This window comes from Temnothorax longispinosus, chromosome 9 (genome assembly GCF_030848805.1).
Source record: "Temnothorax longispinosus isolate EJ_2023e chromosome 9, Tlon_JGU_v1, whole genome shotgun sequence".
Classification (NCBI taxonomy): domain Eukaryota; kingdom Metazoa; phylum Arthropoda; class Insecta; order Hymenoptera; family Formicidae; genus Temnothorax; species Temnothorax longispinosus.
In genome coordinates this window covers 1,389,430-1,407,748 of record NC_092366.1, presented here as the reverse complement: position 1 = coordinate 1,407,748, position 18,319 = coordinate 1,389,430, and the positions used below count along the sequence as shown (strand labels likewise).

The window sequence follows — 18,319 nt, the reverse complement described above, 5'->3', positions numbered from 1 at the left end:
ATAAAAAAATTTTGATGATATTTAATAATTATATAAATCCATTTAAGCAATTATTGCGCATGTAAAAGATAAATTAATCGTTCTTTTTTTTATACATTTTATTTGTTATGTAGTCTCTGATTACAAATCACAGTCGATTTTATTGATTAATAAAAAAATAACACTGATCGTCGATTATTTTATAAGCTGTTTTTACATAGACAAGTGTGGCCGGTATTCATAGTTATTTAAGACCGTCTTAAGTTCAATCTTAAGATGTCATGAACCAATCACAGAGCCGTATTAGCGTCTTAAGACATTACTTAAGACGATCTTGAAGACTATGAATACCGGCCAAGGTATGAAATAGGATTCGCTATCTTGTTTCTCCCGCTATCTTTAAGAGTTTTAGTGAAGCAGCTATCCCACGTCTATCCCGGCTCAAGTCGTTCTCATTGAATGTCTCCCGCGATTTTCAACAATTTGCGCATTAGCATAGCCCAAAGTTGCATCGATGGAATTGGCTGTCTCCGAGAGATTTCATTTTGATATCCTTTCGCCACGGTGCGGGACGACTCGCCGGCCGGTATTTCGAGGATTATCCTGATATTCTGTGACCCAAGGGGGCTTTAAGTGTCGCCCTCGGGCCGTTAGCGAACTACCCAAGGTGGACAGACAGTCCGATCGAGCTTATTGAATTAGCTCCCGCTCTTAGGTACGCGCCGCAATTGCGAATTGTGCCGCTCGACCGCGTTTATCCGCACTGTGTACGTGATCTTCGATACACTTGCGGTGATTCCGAACACACATCCCACCTCGCTACACAAATTTACATTCGGCATATGAATATAGGCGAATCGTCACAGTTTTATCTCGGGGTCTCGATCCTAGATAGAACCAGCGAGAGATAAAACGTTCGCCGGAGGGCGTGATATCGAGGGTGCCCGATGCGTAATCTAGGGGTGAGAACCGTGCGAAGGGGTGGCTTCATTTTTAGGTCGTTATATCTCATTATTTTCCGGCCCCACCGCCACCGGTTTTCGCTGCAGGAGGTTGAGAGCAATAGCCGTTCGGTCCTGCATCGGGATATTTTTTTTCTTTTCGAACGACACACACGGTGGTGGTATACAATATTTTAGCCCTAGCCCGATATCGGTCATGCAGATACGCGCGACGCAAAAATGGCCCACGCGCGAAAGGAAGGTCGCGGCGGCTAACCGGTTTCCCCATGTTTAGTACATCGTGTAAGCTGCTGGCTAATTGTGCCAGCGTCGTTGCCTATCCTTAATGCCGCTCTTGCGAAAAGTCCCTATTTCTTCATATGCGGTTAGAGTTGAAACGTGATATCCGCGAAGATGCGCGAGGCTTCTACCTCAGGCGCGAATGATGTACACAAGCGAGAGTAATTGATCCTTCTCTTCCGAGAAAGGTTCTCTTCGCATCGTTTATAACTTTGTAATAACAACGTCTCAGTTGTGCTCTTGAAAATTAAAAAAAAGTACGTATGTGAACCGTTTATCTCAAAAGAGAGCGGCGGGTTTGCAAACGAAATGGATCTAAGCGAGCTAAAAATGCAAAACAACCCTACTCATTCCAGCGAGATTTCTTGCTTGCGTAGCTTTCGAAATAAACGACCGCGCTCGCTGGGTGTTAACGGGTCTACGATCCCCCCGATGTACAAGCTCGGAAGGAGGCGAGAGCGATCGAATCGCTTAAAACGGAGAGTTTTATTCACAGTGAGAGTTTCACGCGCGCGAGCGAGACGCCACGCCGCGCGTCTATTATCGGACAGAAGGTGGAACTGGTGGAAGGCGACGGCAGTCAATTTCCCGAGTGAATTTCTGCCGCGTATTATATCCCCGAGCAGCTATAATCTACCTCTCCCACTGGCGATAGTCTCCAGATACTCCAGCTAGTAGTCCATTATAGCGGCGCCCTTCGCGCTTTAAACGTTTCCGCCGCTTAATTGCGCATAGCTAATTTTCCTCGTCACATTTCGTCCCTCTTTTGTTTTCAGGGGCGCAGCATCACCTTGCCCGTCGTTTTATCGCCGTTCCTGAAGGAGAGAAACGCCGAGAGGGGACCATCGCTGGCCGCGAGAGGGGACCATACTCGCGCGGACCATCGCTGGCCGCGAGTGACTTATTCAATCTCGTACGAACATCTCGCGGTGTTACGAGTGATCGTGAATGATCTCTGTGGTGTGATCTTGGTGGTGTGCCCCGAAGTGTGCTGGTCCAGTGTCGATGTGCCGGTCGCAGGATAACGGTGAGCAGAACCCCGACACCTAAAACACGCACAACATGGCTAGCGCGACGACGATGGGCCTGCGTCGCAGAGCGCCGGTGAACAACTCGCCGACTCCTTCAAGCCAATCACTGTCCACGAGCGCGTCGTCGTCGAGCAAGCGTTCGAGAAGCGAGAACAACAACAGCCCGTCCCACGGCAATCTGAACTCGATGAACGGCGGCACTCGTGACGAGCCACCGACGAAGAAGTCCCGCGGGACTTCGACGAGCGGAGGGAAAGGCGGCAGCGCCTCCTGCCCCGCCTCCTCAGCATCGTCCTCCGTCTCGACGAACACGAGTATCTCAACCGACAGCCAGATCTCGAAGAGTCGCGGCACTTCCGTCTCGAGATCGGCTACTCAGACCAAATCGTCGTCCACTTCGACGGCTACCAGCACGGCCGCCTCCTCGTCGACGAGCAATATATCGAACAGCTCCGTGCTCTCGACCAGCTGGCCGACCACGTCGAACATGTCGGACGTGCCGTCGTACGCTTCCGTGACCGGGCTGGGCTTGACGGGCGGACAAACGGCCAGCCTGTGCGCCGGAAGCCTCGGCATGCCACCTACGCCGATTCCACCCTACATGTCGACCTCCATGGCGACCTTCGTCGGCAACGCCACGAACCTCAGCAAGAGCTCGTCCGTTTCGTACCTCGACATCTCCAACATGACCGGTGGTTCGTTGACCGCTTCCGGCGCCGCAAGCTCGTTAAACGGCGGATACACGGCGAGCGGTACCGCCACGGTGGACGCGAAGGGCGGAATGGCAATGTCGTATTCGGGAATGTCATCACCGAATGTGAACAGCGGCCCGTACGGCGTGCAAAAGGCGCAAGGCTCGAAAGGGGTTGACGGGACCGCCGCGTCGCCGAGGAAATTTCAAAACGACGCCATGTTCAACGCTTATCAGCCGTGGGTGATCAAGACGTACGGCGATCTCGCCAAGACCAAGACGATCACCATCAAGAAGTACGCCCGTATCTTGAGGACTTTACGGGGCGAGGAAGTGAACAGCGCCGAGAACAGCAAGTTCCGCTTCTGGGTCAAGAGCAAAGGTTTTCACATTGGCCAGCCGGAAGGCTACGACGCGAAAGCGGCCGACAGGATTATCGGGCGTCACGCTGTCACGAGTCCGGGTCTGGATCCGCCGCTCTACGTGCCCACGCAGCTGCCGCACAACAAGGTGAGTACGTCCAAGCGGATTAGCCTGGCCTCCTGTAAGCGCGAGAGACGCGTCCCTCAGGTAAAACCCACGAGGGACCGAAAGGATTAAGTTAGCGGGCGTTTGCGGGAGGCATCGAGATATAATCTCTCATCTCGATCGAGTCGGCGCGATTTAACCGATAAACGAAGCGCGACCAATAAGCTCCACGTCGGAATGCGTCGCGGTGGCTTTCGCTTTTGTCGAGCTTATTTAGCTTGAAATATAGAGACGCGGATGAAATTAAACAGATTTTTCACGCCTCTCAAGTTTTTACTTTTACCGTAGCGTCTGTACCGGAGGCCAAGATTGACACATTAATGCGTCAAACGTTCTTCCGGTATTTCTTATACTTTCCAAGCGATATTTTCAAAGAAGACGATCAGAAAAGGTACGGTTATAATATAATTTTACTGTACCACGCGCTAACCGTACGCGGAGAACGGTAATAACGTCGCGACGAAACTGTCCTATATACAGCCCGTAAATTCTACTTTCTTATCCTTATTCCTGGAAAATTGACTTTCGAGCTTCTATATCCACGCAGATTGGTCGTTTTGCACGCGGCGACCCACTGTGCAGAGGAGAACTTACCGCGGCGGCCCACTGAAACGCGGGGTTTATTGGTCGGTCGGATTTATCTCCATGGCGAGTGGAAAAACCACGAGAGATCTCGGGCGCGGCACGCTTGAGGAGTAAGAGAGAAAAAGGGAGGGAAAAAGTGAGAAAGAGAGGGAAAGAGATCTCGTCGTGTGCAGATAAGGCGGTCGTTTAATTGCGTCTAATTATGTATATACGCGCGTGCAGAGCGGTGCGGCCAGTGGCCGACGCCGCGCCGCCTCATCCGTCGACGCTCTCCGTCGGTGCAACGGCGCTTCGATCCAGTTTCCGGAGCTTTGCCAAGCCCGGAGTGAGAGAGATAGAAAGGGAGAGAATGAGGGAGATAGAGAGGGACCGTTTGCACGGCGTCGTTCGCCTCTTCGGTCGGTAACACTTCCGTGATTTTCTATCCGCGTCTTCTCGCCACGGAATTCGACAAAACGAAACCCACGAGAGTCTTTTTTTCTCTCTCTCTCTCTCTCTCTCTTTCTCTCTCTCGCTTTCGTTTCGTTCTCAGGCTTCCTCGTATACGTCTGATACGCTACTTTAAGGCCGTCCGATAACGTGCTAAATTACTCACGGCGAATTCGATTGGATGCACTAGGCGCGCTCCGCAGCAGATTAAAGCCTGTCGTACGCTATAATATATCTGGGTTTAAAAGCGCGATGGCAAACACCTGGATTAACGAAACGCCGAGCGTGTATTCTCTCAAACAATGCGACAGATTGCACTCTCGTGGTCCGACTCGCTTATGTACCGTGCCTTTACGTCGATTTGTGTACGACAGCCTTTAACGTGCGCCAGTGCGCACTACCGCATCCAACCGAATTCGCTATTACACAGCACCACGTCATCATGCACACCCTATCGAGCCTGCGCTGGATATATTCCGGGGAATATCCTGCGATTTACTCGCGCCGGAATGTCTTGATTAAACTGGTCATGAGGTTACAGATAACCTCGGTAAACGGAGCGATAATCTAATCTGCAAAATTGATTTATATTTTCGGTGGATGAAATTGACTGATTTGGATACGGCCGACGTTTTCAAAATGCTCGCTGAACGAAAACTTATCGCTATAATTTTATCCCTATATCCTTATATTGTTGAGAAACGCTCGTGTCGCGAGCGCTTGCTCTCTCGTCACTATCGTTTCTTCTATCAGAGCTACACGATGCCGTTATCATTCGTATATCTGTGAGATGTGTAGAACAGTGAGACGCTCTCTCGCAGCGTATACTTTTTCCCCGTTGCTCAATTACATTTCACTCTATCGCGAGAGAGGCGGACGCTTTCTACACAGTACTATCTAACGTAGCGTACGTCACGTAACTCGACCACCAATCTCACAAAAATCAGATATCGCGTTCCTCAAGTTCCTTCAATTCACCAGCGAGAGCACAGCCTTACTTTATTCGGTGTTTCCACATCGATAAATCGCCGAATCGGCGAATTTCATTCGTCGAAACGCAAAGTCAAAGTTCGCTCGACTGTTCGCCGAGCATTTTGTCGTTATCGTTATCGTAGAGTTTGAGGAACCGCGATATGAGCTACGATCATTATTGAACTCAGAGATGTCGTCTACATTTTTAATCTCTGCGTAACGATAGATACAGCAAATTTCTTTTTGCAAGCAATCCGCAAGTACGCGTTAAACGGAAAAGGGAAGGAACTATGCTAGATATCTTTTTCTACGTCCCTTCTAAAATCGCAATTCTATTAGTTACACCTTACGGTTGCCGTTCGCGAGGTTTTGACGCGCGCATCGCGATGCCGTGGGATTCCGGGCGCCGAAGCGGCACTCTTTCTCACGGAAAAGGAAGAGCGCGGCGGGCGCGCTTAGAATTCCGCCGTTCCGCTCGCTCTCCCGCCCTCGGTTCGCCATCGATCGGGATTCACTGTCCCGGGTGGTCGGAGCGGAGAGGATCCATCCTCCCCCCGTTCATCCCGCCCAGCGGCGGCGGCAGCATCCACGGGATTTTGCGTGCCTCCGAGATTTCCCATTCTCCTTTCTTCTCTCTCTCTTTTTCTCTCTTTCTCTCTCGCTCCATTTCCGTCCTTCGCCACGGCGTCCCGCAAAATATCACCCGCTCGCGACACTCATTTTTCACGGTTGACCGTCGTCGAGGGCCACGAGATAACAACGGCGAAGAGGAAAGGTTCGCCACCGCGATAACTCTCACGGGAGAGAGAGGAGCCCTTCCTTCTCTTCTGCTCCACTCGGTCCCTCTTGCTCGCTCGCTCGCTCGCCTCGAGGGTGGCAGGAGAGTAGGTCTGGCCGGCTAGTCATTAGTCACTTTCCGAAGCAGAGGCACAGACAGGCCGCGGCTCTTCCTCCCGTCCGTCCTGCCTCGCTTCCTCCTGTTCCGCGTTCGTTTCCCCCCCCTCTCCCTCTCTCTTTCTCTCTCTGCATCCTTTCTCGTTGTTTCGTCCCGCTCCGTGTACCGTCTACCGCGCTCGCTCGCGCTCTTCTCTCTTCTCCGTCTTGCTACGTGGTTCCGTGCTTTCCTCGTATTTCTCTCGCACCACAGTCTCTACACCGGCCACCCTTCCTTCCTTCCCGCACCCCGCCCCCGCTCGCCGACTACGAGACTCCGACTCCGAGACCCGAAGCGGTATAAGTCTCCCCTCTCGTCGGGCTCCGTCGGCTGTGGCTTCGAGACGTTCTCGCTTGCTCCCCTCATGGAGAGAAACGCCGTCGCCGCCGCCACCGCCGCCACCGCGCTCGTGTTCGCCTCCTCTCCCGGTGCTAAGCCTCTCGCGCGTCTATCTTGATTGAGAGGGAGCGCTCCTCTCTCTTCATCTCGCTACGTCGTTTCCCATCTCTCTCTCTCTCTCTCTCGCGGTTACGAAGCCTAGACAGAGAAAGAGTGGAGAGACAGAGATAGAAAGCGGACTAACCATGCCTACGGTGAACCTGACGAGGACGCAGCGCGCGTGCGAGAGAGAGAGAGAGAGAGAGAGAGAGAGAGAGAGAGAGAGAGAGGTTGTCATTGATCGTCCCGACTGCGGCTTGCGAGCCGCTAAAGGTCCCGTACAAGCACGGGCCCGTCGGCGTGTAGCCGGAGCCGTGTGTATGCGCCTATGTGTGTGCGTATGTGTCGGTGAGCACACGTGCGTAAGCGCTCCGTCCGTTCGTCCGTTCTCGTGCGTGCGGCGGCGGAAACCTTTTTCTTCTTGCGCTACTCGAATTGCAGTGTTATTAGGTTGGCTTGTAGTGATCAGACACGTAATGTGCGTACGGCGAGTTGATATTTTATAAGAATGTGAAAAATGCGACAATCATACGTCCACGTGCATCCTTCATAGATACCGCAATGCAGGCTACGTGAAAATATCCGTAGATATACACCGTCGTTGATGCCGAAAAGAGATTTTATTTAATTTAGAAGGAAACGGACTAAAAAATCTCGATATATTATAAATTTATTGATATAAGTTGTACGTTTTATATTCAATGTATAGAGGAGGAGAGGAGAGAGGAGAGGGGATATAAGGCTGTCCTCTCGTGACATATTATTGAATCCGATTCATTTTTTTTCTCTTTCTTTATGTCTTCTCTGATACAAAGATAGCATTCTTTGCCTGAACACAATAATCAAACAGCTACGTTTAATACTAAACGCCAAACGTATGATACTGCTGACAACGACATTTCTCGGGAAAATTGCGAGCGCTCGGGCGAGCAATTTTTAATCAACGGGGCAAGGGAACTGGGACATCCGGCGCGATAGGTGGCGACGACGGATAAAGGAAAAAGACGGTCTGCGCGCGCGGAGGTTTACCAAGGCGATAATTCGTCGCTCCGATTTCGGGGGTTTGGCTCGGTTAACCGAAACCGTGGCTCCGAGGGCGTGCGCCGCGACCCTTAGCCAATAAAACAGTTGACCTCCTCGACCGGGAGGAGAGTAGCAAGGCGGAACGAGTAAAACGACTGGATCCGACGAGGCCCTCTGCATTTTTGGCGAACGCTGCGAATTCTTCGCTAATGGTTCCCTCTCCTCTCCTCCGTTTTTCGTTCCGTCTCTTTTTCTCCGCTTGCGACGATTTTCGTTCGCGAATAGATCACCATTAATGAGGTAAATACGCCAACTTCGAGATCACATGATGTTTTATAGAGGAAGAATCGTCATTGGAAAACTTGCGGGGATGGAAGATTACTTGATATCTACAATAATATTCAATTTACCGCATTATCATATTTAGTTTTGCTACTTCTCGCCGATCCTAATCGACGTGTATATTTCCTGTAAGATAGAGTGTTGACTAAAAGCTTTTATCTCTAAAAAAATTATAATCTATAAATTCTGACTTTTGAATGTAGATTTCAGACAATACTAATGTTACATAAACCGTACTGCTCGATTATCGCTGAAACGAAGAAAAAAATAAGAACGTCCACTAGTCGCTTTTCGTAATGATACTCGATGCTGATATATTCTCCACATGAGATCCTAACGCCCTTCGACAGCCCTTAGGCGCTTCGGCGGCCCAGCGGCGCTTGATTATTATCACCGCCCCTGCCTCGATAATGAAAGTACATGCGCGCGCGCACGCGTATGTGCGCGCGTGTGCGCGTATTGTGTTGGTGTCGAGAGCGCCAGGGTTCGCCGCCTGGTTGCATTCGGGCACCGGCGCGGCGGACGGGATCCGATGAGAAGAACGAGCGGCGGCGCGAAGAGAGAAACGGAGGGGGCTACAACGAGGGTGGCTTCGAGGCGTATACGCCGTGTCTCGGCCCCGCTGAGTCACGCACTAAAGAGAAACGCGTGAGGTCTCTCTGAGGGACGAACACGGAGGGTTCCGGACGACCACGGGAGCTTCGTGCGGGAATCTTTATTTTTAGCGTTCCCGCCCGGTCCGGGCGGTACTCGTGCTCGATTCCCGAAAGACAGAACTTTTTAAAATTATGCTTTACACACACGTACACGTACGCGCAAAGAGAAATGGAAGGAAAGCTAATTCTTCATTATTAAATAATTGCAGCAATTTTTCTAAAAAATAAGTTTTTGCAATACGTCGTAAATAACGTTCAAATACTGTTTTTAACAAGATGATGAGAGACTGCATCATGTTACAAAAAAAATTGGAGAGATACTTTTCGTGCAGTTACTGAAATTAAGATAACTGTAGTTTTTGACGCGCTTTTTATTATTAAAACGATATCCTAATTCTCGGTATATGTTTTCTCCCTAAAGCCCGGAGATGCAAATGAAGTTAGATTACCATTGCGCCGTATCTCATACATACACACACACGCGCGCGCGCGCAATGTTCTTCTTTACGACACGACGGAATTCGAGCCATTGCGCAAGCAGAATTTTATTTATAAAATCCGCGAGAAAAAGAGAGAGAAAGAGAGTGCACGCGATTTATGGCGAAGCTAGGCCATGTCTACAGTTTTATCTCGACGGTAATGTTGGGTAAAGATTGTTATCGCCGTTATCTCCGTATCGATAACCAAAGTGTACGTTCTTCGTTCGTGTGCTCGAGTTAATGCCACGAGATTAACCCCTTCGTTACTCCGAGCGCGCCGCGTATTCGACCAACTAGAATTGAGTGCCGCCGATTTGCCACATTGTTATGTAATGCGTACGTTTGTCTCTCGATTTATTTGAAGCACCCTTTCGATCGCATCGAATTCTGCGGTGTAAATTCCACAAAGCCAAGTTCCAAATAAATCTAGAAAGTGTATTTCGGGTATTTGTCCGAGAAATTTTTAATCACGTTAAAATGTAATCTTGATTTTTCTTCAAGAATAAGTATTTAATTAGTAAATAAAGAAACGTTTTGATTGTTTTATCAAATATAGAGATCAGATTTAGCATAAAGCATCAAGAAAATGGTGTGTATGCTTCATTTTTTTCAAGAGATTAAAATGTAGGGTTAAAGTCGTCGTATTTTGAAGGGGATCGAAAGGAGTGCAAGTCCGGGGGATGGATTGTTTCGTCGCGGAATAATCCGGGAAGAAAGCGGAACGACGCGAAATTCGCCGGGTATTGAAACAAACTCGTTGTGCCGGGTACACGGATAGGACGAGCGGTGTAGATGCGGCGGAGCAGCCACGGTAGCGTGAAATACGACGCTGCAACCTGGATTTCCGGGCCTTAACTCGGTACGCTTACGGTGTAAATGAACTAACAGAAGCGGAGTTTCTCGTTCATCCCCGGAATACCGCTAGGAATGCATATCTTTCGCTTGAAAAATTAACGGACATCTGGAAGATGACATCTCGCTCCGTGTTAAAATATTATTTTGAAATCATTTTATGTTATAGTTCTGTCAGTGTTTTATTTATACAGAACGTGAAATTGTTCTATGACGGATTCATGACAAAAAGTGAGATTTCAAATAAATTTTTCCTTAACGATAATATTGAGAAATAAAACACATCGACAATGCGTGAAATTCTCAGAGTGTTACTAATGCAACGTAAATGTAGACAGCCTTTAAGTTTTTTTTTCTTCGCGTAAAAGTGTCAATCCCGTACTAGATGCCAGTTGGATTCGCGTCGGATCTATCCGCTAAATTTCCGCCTCGTTTCCTCTCGACGCGTTCCCATCGGCGGCGCACGTATCCGTTAGAGCCGTGGCCGGAATGCCTCCGATAGCGGGACGAATTTCGTCGTTGCGACGAGATTCTGCCGATCGCTCGCATACCGTCCGACATACCGGCCCGCTGTTCGTGCGTCGGTTACGCGGAACGAAAGCGCGCGGATCGAGAGCGCGTATACGCGTCGCGCCGCCACACCGCGCCGCGCCGCACCGTGCCAAGAACTCGGGGGCCGGGCCGGCTGAGCGTTCTGGGCGGCTGAGTTCTGGGGTCCCAGCCGGCCCCGGCCCCCCTCGCGCACTCCGGCGGCTATAACGCGCGGCACGTAACCGCGGCCGGCGGCAATTAGTAGCGGGCCGTCGAGGGAGCCTCGGCCTTTTTCCCCAACCTGCTTGCCTCCGCCCGTTGCATTCTATCTTTTTCTCTCTCTCCATCCTTCCATCTCTCTCTTTCCCGAGCGCATCTATTCCGCTCTCTTTTCGACTCTCTATCACGCTTTATCTCACGTTCCACCCGTTCGCCGATGTCCCGCTCGCACGTCCGCGCTTTAGCAACCACCGCTTCTCTTCTTCCTCTTCCTCTTTCCGCCCGCGGCGTATCCCATCGCTCTTCGCCGGTACATCCCTCCTCTGGTCTCTCTCTCTCCTCTTCTCTTTCTCTCAGGCCGGCTCTCCCGCGGCGCGTTTTCGCTCGCTCATGTGTATACGGTATTCGGATTCCTTCTCTCTTTATCTCTCTTTCTCATTCTCTACGTGATTCTGATCTTCTCATTCGCTCGCTCGCGTGCGCGATCGGTTTGCACATTGAAGAGGAAGGGAGACGGATGAATATCGGTGAAAAAACGACGGAGGTGGCTGAGTTCGGGAGCAGGAGAGGTAGAGGAAGAACGGTGGAGAAAGGGAGAAAGAGAGAAAGAGATGGGGTGATAGTGCGTGTCGGATAAAGAGGGAAACGTGCGAGACAGGGACAAACCGGGACTGTGCGGTGGCATAAAAAGAGGCGTAGCGGGAAGAGAAAAAAAGAGCGAGAGAGACCCGTGGCGAAAGGGAAGAAAAGAAGACGGTGAGCCGGGGCAGACGAAAGCGTGGGACGAAGAGGGAAATGCAGGGTAAAGCGGTTGGAAAAAAAGGAAAGAGAGAGAGAGACGCGAGGTTCGGGGTGGAAGCCGCAGGCTTTTTGTCCCGCCACCGCCGCAGCCACCCGACAAAAATAGACTCCGTATCCCTCGGTTCGTCTGTGCAACGACGTGCGACGCGGAGAACCTTCCGTCCTTCTCTTCTCGTTCGTTCCGGGCGTGAACGCCAACGGGTGTCTTCCGTCCTCGTCGTCCTCTTCCTTCTTCCTTTTACTCCTCTCTCTTTCCGCCTCTCTCACTCTTTCTCGCTCTCTCTCTCGCCTGCGCCTCGCTTTTCCCCGAGGAGCTGTATTCTACGCTCCTCTCCGTCGCTGATGTCCCGAGAGAAGAGGCCGAAGCCAAAAGCGCGCGCGAGAGAGATTGTTAGAGTTAGGGTGGCCAGAGATGAGGCCGATAGAGCACGCCTTGATGATCCTTATCTACCGTAGGCGGCCTGACACCCGATGATGCGGACGTGGGCGCTTAGGTGCTTGGGCGACGTAGGCTAGAAGTCGAGCCCGGTGGGGTTAGGGACAGAGAGTCGACCTCCCTTCTACCTCACCCTACCTCCCCTGCCCTTCTCGCCAACCCGACCGATATACTCATCCGATAACCCGGCAGCGCGGCAAATCGCGATACGTATCGACCCCTTTCCAACGACCGCGCGCGCGCCGAACCCCTTCACTACAAATAAGCTCCCGAACTACTTACCCGCACTCGCGGTCCCATCCGGGAAGCCCCGCGGGGAGGAATAAGGATCGCTACTCCCCGTGGGATACTCCGAAATTGCCGTATCGCTCGCGATAGCTACTACCGAGATTACCTTTCTCTCTCTCCGCGGAATCGCCGGGTGCTCTTCGAAGTTTCAAGAAACGATGTGATTTTGAAAGGCTATCGCGCGAATTATAGCGGATCCGCAAAAAGGGAAGAAGGAGAAGGAAAAAGTAGGTTTAGTTAGATGCGGTTAGAGGAGATTAATCAATAATCACATCTGAGTTTTAAAAGCGTTCATTCATAACTATTTAATTATAACATAGAATAATATTACCTTTATTATCATTATTATTTTACATCTATGGAATAACTACAAAAAACTACAAATGTGATAAAAAGAATTTAATTATTGTTTTCTTTTATTGCATCTTACATAAATTACTATAAACATAACGATGGCATACATATCTTTCGATATCTTGTTCGACAACCGTGAGATTGGTTTCTCAAAATGTCTCAAAATATTTCAAAAATCTGTAGCGGAACGTTATTAGATTGTATATCACTTTAGAGCGGTAATTTGATATATCTTGGGATAAATCTTCAGTATTTCATGAATCGTTTTCAAATTTTTTAATACTCATCTCTAAACGAAAGTTATTATTTGAAACCACATAGCAGAGGGACATATTAAACATTAAAAAACGCTACATTCTTTATTATGTTAATTATTTTAATTAATATATATCACACTCTTATTAAGAAGTCACAAATATTTGTATTTTCGAAGGATCAAGTAGCTTTCTAGTTTCTTCTTAAGCATTAACTTCTTATTTTTACCTCGGAAAATATCATATCTTTTCATATTGCGAATATTAGTGTCGTGGTGATCAAGTCCTTCTCGGTGTCGCGCAATTGTTCGATTCCCCGAGGCGACCGGCCCCCTCAAGTCGGTGCGAAGGCTCACTAGAGCATCCGGCACACGTTTTCCTGGCTCTCCGGGGACGGCGATCGTCGGGACCGAAGTGAATGCCGCGCGCGGGAAAGACGAGAACGGCGAGGGAAAGAGAGAGATAGAAACGAGCTCTCGAGTGAAACTCCTCGCACCCGGTATCCGGTATCCACGGCCAATTAGCCGTGCCTCTCTTACCACTTCGGCGTTTCTGTTACTTTCTTTGTTATCCGCCGCTATAAACACCACCGAGGGTGCTCCGTGGTGTGCACGCTGTACCAATTTATGGGCCGTGGCTACCGGAAGCGTTCTCTCGGACCGGCTTCTCTGGAAAGCGATATTGTCATCTCTTCATCGAGACTTCGTCGAAGGTTCTATATTAAACGTTCTATATTTCGACAAACTTTCTAATTTTTTTTTGTACAATGGATAGCGAAAAATAAGTTCTCAGCGTTCCACATTTGTCGGAAGATATACGACGCAAAAATAAAACCTGCATTTTTAGAAAATAAAAGAATCGGTAAATATTTAATGTACAATTCAGTTCATTCATCTTAATTCCTTTTTTTAGAACGTTACAGAAAACGCAAATCGAGATGTTGTGTTACGTCGAGATATGTTTGCACGAAAGCCATATATACATACGTAAATATTTTATTGCTCGCGCACTTGAGGCGCCGTTCTTCGACGTAACCCGAAATTTCTATTTATGGAGCGTCCGACTGTCGCTGCACATGGCGACACACCGCCGTACGTTCCGACATAATGGGAGCTCGAAACGGCGTAAGCCGTCGACCGAAGAGGCTTGCTTAATACCATCGTGAAGTCCCGACCCGAGCCGGCCCGTTTCTGGGCCCGTATAATGGTCCGCAGGCCCAAGAGGCCTGCCGGGATCGACGACCTTGGAAAAGAGGTGGCGGACCGTTCATACCGAGGGTGGGTTTCGGGGAAACCTCTCATTGATCGCGTGGTCAACTGGAGGTCCATTGTGTTTCCTCTCGCCGCGTGGATTTTCGGCAAATGCCGCTTCGCCCTTCCCCATTTCCTGCCCAACACAGAGCCCGCAGTTTGTTTGTCAGCCTGCACGTGACCGGCCCCGGTATTAGGAATTCTAGCCGGGTCCCGCCGATCGGCCGCCGCGCCGCGCCGTTGCTCTCTTCATTAAGGCAAGTAAATCCCGGCCCGCGGTATCTTTCGAATCTTCGCTCGGGCCGGTCGGACGCTTTGCGTAGCGCGCGTCGCGTCCGGAATACATTGAAAGGCTGCGAAATGCCAGCCGGCCAACCAGCCTCGGCAGTTTCCGTCGCAAATCCGCCGACGACGCGCGCGGCCATGTGCGTAGGCGAGCGTACGGTGTGCTCGCAGCTCGTGGCGTGCTTGTTCGTCGAACTAATCACTCGAGCGGCGCAATTAACCGCGCGTTTATAGGTCGGGTTCCGCAATAAAACGCGCCGCTTGAAAATTATGGCCGGACCGTCGCGATCATTCCGCCGCGCGATTATACCCGCGTCGAATTTGCGTGATTGTTTTTCGTAGGTGAGAATGCGTTTCGACAAAACCGGAATTTTCACGCCTATCAGAGCTGTCGTTAAGGTTCTCCGCTTCTTCACTTCTTCGTAGGACGATCATTGACCTCTATCTCCCGATAATCAAATTGATATTCGATAACGCCTTATTCGACACTTTCGTGATGCAGGAGAGCATCGTCTACCTATAATAGCGCGTTATCGCGCGAGACGACTTGCAATACGTATAAACGATAAACGCGCGAGTAGTTATCGGGCCTGAATGTGTGGTTCTCGCCGTCGTCGCCGCTCGGAATTATCTCCCTCGACAGCGATATCGATTGTCCCGTCAGATAGCGCGCCGCGTGAGTCGGCACTTCGTCGTTCCGCTTCTTTCCTTTTTGATCCGCCGGCGGGATAAGCGGGGCCGGGCCGGGCCGGGCCGAGCCGAGCCGTGCCGTGCCGTGCCGTTCCGTTCCGTTCCGTTCCGGACGAACTCACCATCGCGACATGATCGATTTTCGCGCCGCGCGACCGCTCCCGGCGAGAGATATTATTCCTTCCTCGGTGTTGCGGCGACGAACCGCGATCGATACGCCCGCCGATCTGTCGCTGCGGAACGAAACGCAGTCGTCGAGAAGGCGCGCCGCAATTTTCTTCGACTATTTAACCGACCGCGACGAACTTTCTTCGAATTCTCAGGACACCGCGGCGCGGAGAGGTGAGGAGCACGCCGCCGCCGGCTGGTACTTGGCCCGCCTCGTTTCGCTCGTTTTCTTTTGCAGCCAGCGTGAAACGAGCGAAAACTCGCCGCGCCAGAGTCACGCAACCGGCGATTTTCAACGGGTCTACTACGCCATCGTAATCCGTTGTCGAGAAAACACTTTGTCCCCCGAAATGTATCTACTCAAAACACCCTATTGAGTTTTACTTTGATGCTCGAGCTACTTCCAAAACGCTGGATTTTTATTCCGCTCTGAAAAACACTAGAAATATACTAGATTTTTGTTTTTTTTTATTAAGAATATATATAAATGATTTTTGGATCTCCCTGCTGTGGGAGAAGTGATGTATATTGGTCCTGCAACAATTGACTTATAAATTTGATAACAGTACGTTCAAATTTCTTGATTAATTAATCTTAGCAACAGTAAATTATAAAATTACAGAAACACAATAATTGTCTATAGGTATATTTCATTGCAAGAAACATCTATAAGATTTCAGCATGGAGTATCTGATACTGAATTTTGTGAATCTAATATATGTATAAAGATTGCAATCATACTAAGAATTCTTTCTTTTTTCTTGACGATCGTAGACATATTAATTTTTTATTAATTAAAACTCAGGCCGATTGCATATGTTCTTCTAAATGTGTTGTTCTATTATACAACTGCAAAATGTTAAGATATTGATAGTATTGTTCATTAAAAAAAAAAAAAAATCGCATAACATTTTAAACACGTAAAATTTTAAAGATCAAGATTTTTCCTGTATATGGTCTATTAAAACTTATTCAAGCAGCAAGTTTGAAAGCGCAGTCATCAGAGAGAGATGAAGAATTAAACGCATTCGCATATTATCATTAACATACTACTAATTAATACGTATTGCGCGCTAGTTGAATATTATATATATTTCGCAGCTTTGTGTAAGTAGATGAGATTTCGTTTCATCATTTGTGAATTAATAAGCAGAAGAAATTAGTAATTAAATGCAGCGATATTCGTGTCGGATCTCGGAAAACGATTTCTGCGACCGGTCTCTCTTGTCGTTATTCACCGGTGGCGCTTCCGTTCCATTCGATCCACTACCGGTGAGTTCGCGCGAACGAGTTCCACGTAGGGCGACGGGACCATCGATTTCCAGGCGGCGTCCCACGGTGGCGGTGGCTGTGGCGGTGGCGGCGATGGTGGTGGTGGAGGCGGCGGTGGCGGCGGCGGCGGCGGCGGCGGCGGCGGCGGCGGCGGCGGCGGTTCGTGGCGCCGTGAAAGAAGTCGGAACACGGACATTTAAATCTAAAAACGGCTGGCCGAAACTCCCGACCCCGGGGTAATTGGAGGGTCGCGGAATTTGTTGCTTCGCCGACGTGGTGTGAGGGAGGAAGGGAACGAGAACGACGAGGGAGGGAAGAGGGAGGGCGGAGGGACGCTAAAATACGAGCACCGGTTAAACGCGGGCGGGCAGGCAGGTAGGAAAGCCGGGAGAGAGAAAGAGCGCGTGCGTGTGTTGCGTGTATCTGTGTGCGTCTGTAGAAGAGAAAGAGACAGAGAAAGAGGGAGAGAGAAATAGAGAGAGGGAAGCGTGGAAAAGGAAAACGGCTGAAAAAAGAGCAGGAGAGGGACAAGTGGCCGACGCGATGAGAAATCGCAGAGCGTTTGCGGAGCGAGAGCGTACTTGGATAAAACGGGCGCGCCGCAAATCCGCCCGCGTATAAACGAGTTAGAGCGCGGAATCGTCGACGGTGGCGGTAACGACAACGACTACGACGGCGGCGGCGGTCAGGATAAAGAGGAGCGGAAGCGGAATGGAAGAAGAGAACGAGAGAAAAAGAGAGAGAGAGAGACAGAGAGACACGAAGGGACGGGAAGCGTATGCACGAACCGAGCGACCGGCTGCGCATCCGGGAAAAACCGGTGCTGTACTCGGACCTCCGTGGTCCGAGGCACAGCGGCAACAGCAACATGGAACATAGCGAAATGCGCGGGAAGAAGGAAAAGTGGAGAGTATACCTTCTCTATCCAGTTTATAAGACAGAGACAGCGAGACGTAATAGGTCGTAGACGCAGAGGTTTGCGTGTAATTGGATTCACCCCCTCGGCGCTAAACGCGTCCCACGTTCTTCCGCCCTCATTCTTCCCCCTCGCGCCTTCCCCCGCCGTTCCTGTTGCTGAAACCCTAGGTGCGAACCGCGCCGCTGTCGTCCTTCACCCCCAACGACGACAACGTCTCCACCCTTCGCCTCCACCCGCCTCTCGACCGAATTAACCCCGTGCTATCGCGAGACAGGCGACACGGGGGGAGAGGAGCGGGCGGCAGGCGCAAAAGCCTCTCCGCCGTCGCCTTCGCTCTTATCTTCTTAACTTTTCCGCGGTCGCGCCCGCCGACGTCCCTCGGCGGCTTTCCATGCTCTCCGCCCCGCCTGCGTTCCGTCGTGTCTACTTTAACGTGCGAAATTTCCAACTTCCGCCACCGCAGCGGGTCGTAAAACTCACAGTAGCTGCGGGAGCTCGGTTCTAAGCAAAGAGCTAGAGAGAGAGAGAGAAAGAGAGAGAGGGGTGGAGAGGAAGAGGCAGAAATAAAGCGCGACGAAGAAAGGAACATCGCGTGCGAGTAAGTGAGCGAGCGAGCTCGACGAGAATAGGGCTTCGTGGCGCGTGGTGTGAGAAAGAAACAAAGCGGGTATG

General features: G+C 50.3%; 1 protein-coding gene across 3 annotated transcripts in view; it reads left to right on the top strand.

Annotated features, from left to right (window-relative positions):
• LOC139819638 (uncharacterized) overlaps positions 1–18,319 on the top strand; it is a 98,759-nt gene that overhangs the window by 56,847 nt on the left and 23,593 nt on the right. For all 3 annotated transcript variants that reach the window (XM_071789148.1, XM_071789147.1, XM_071789146.1), the window contains one exon: positions 1,997–3,452. In XM_071789148.1, coding sequence (XP_071645249.1) covers positions 2,283–3,452 — 1,170 coding nt within the window. In that variant the 5' untranslated portion in view covers positions 1,997–2,282. The remainder of the gene's footprint in view (positions 1–1,996; positions 3,453–18,319) is intronic.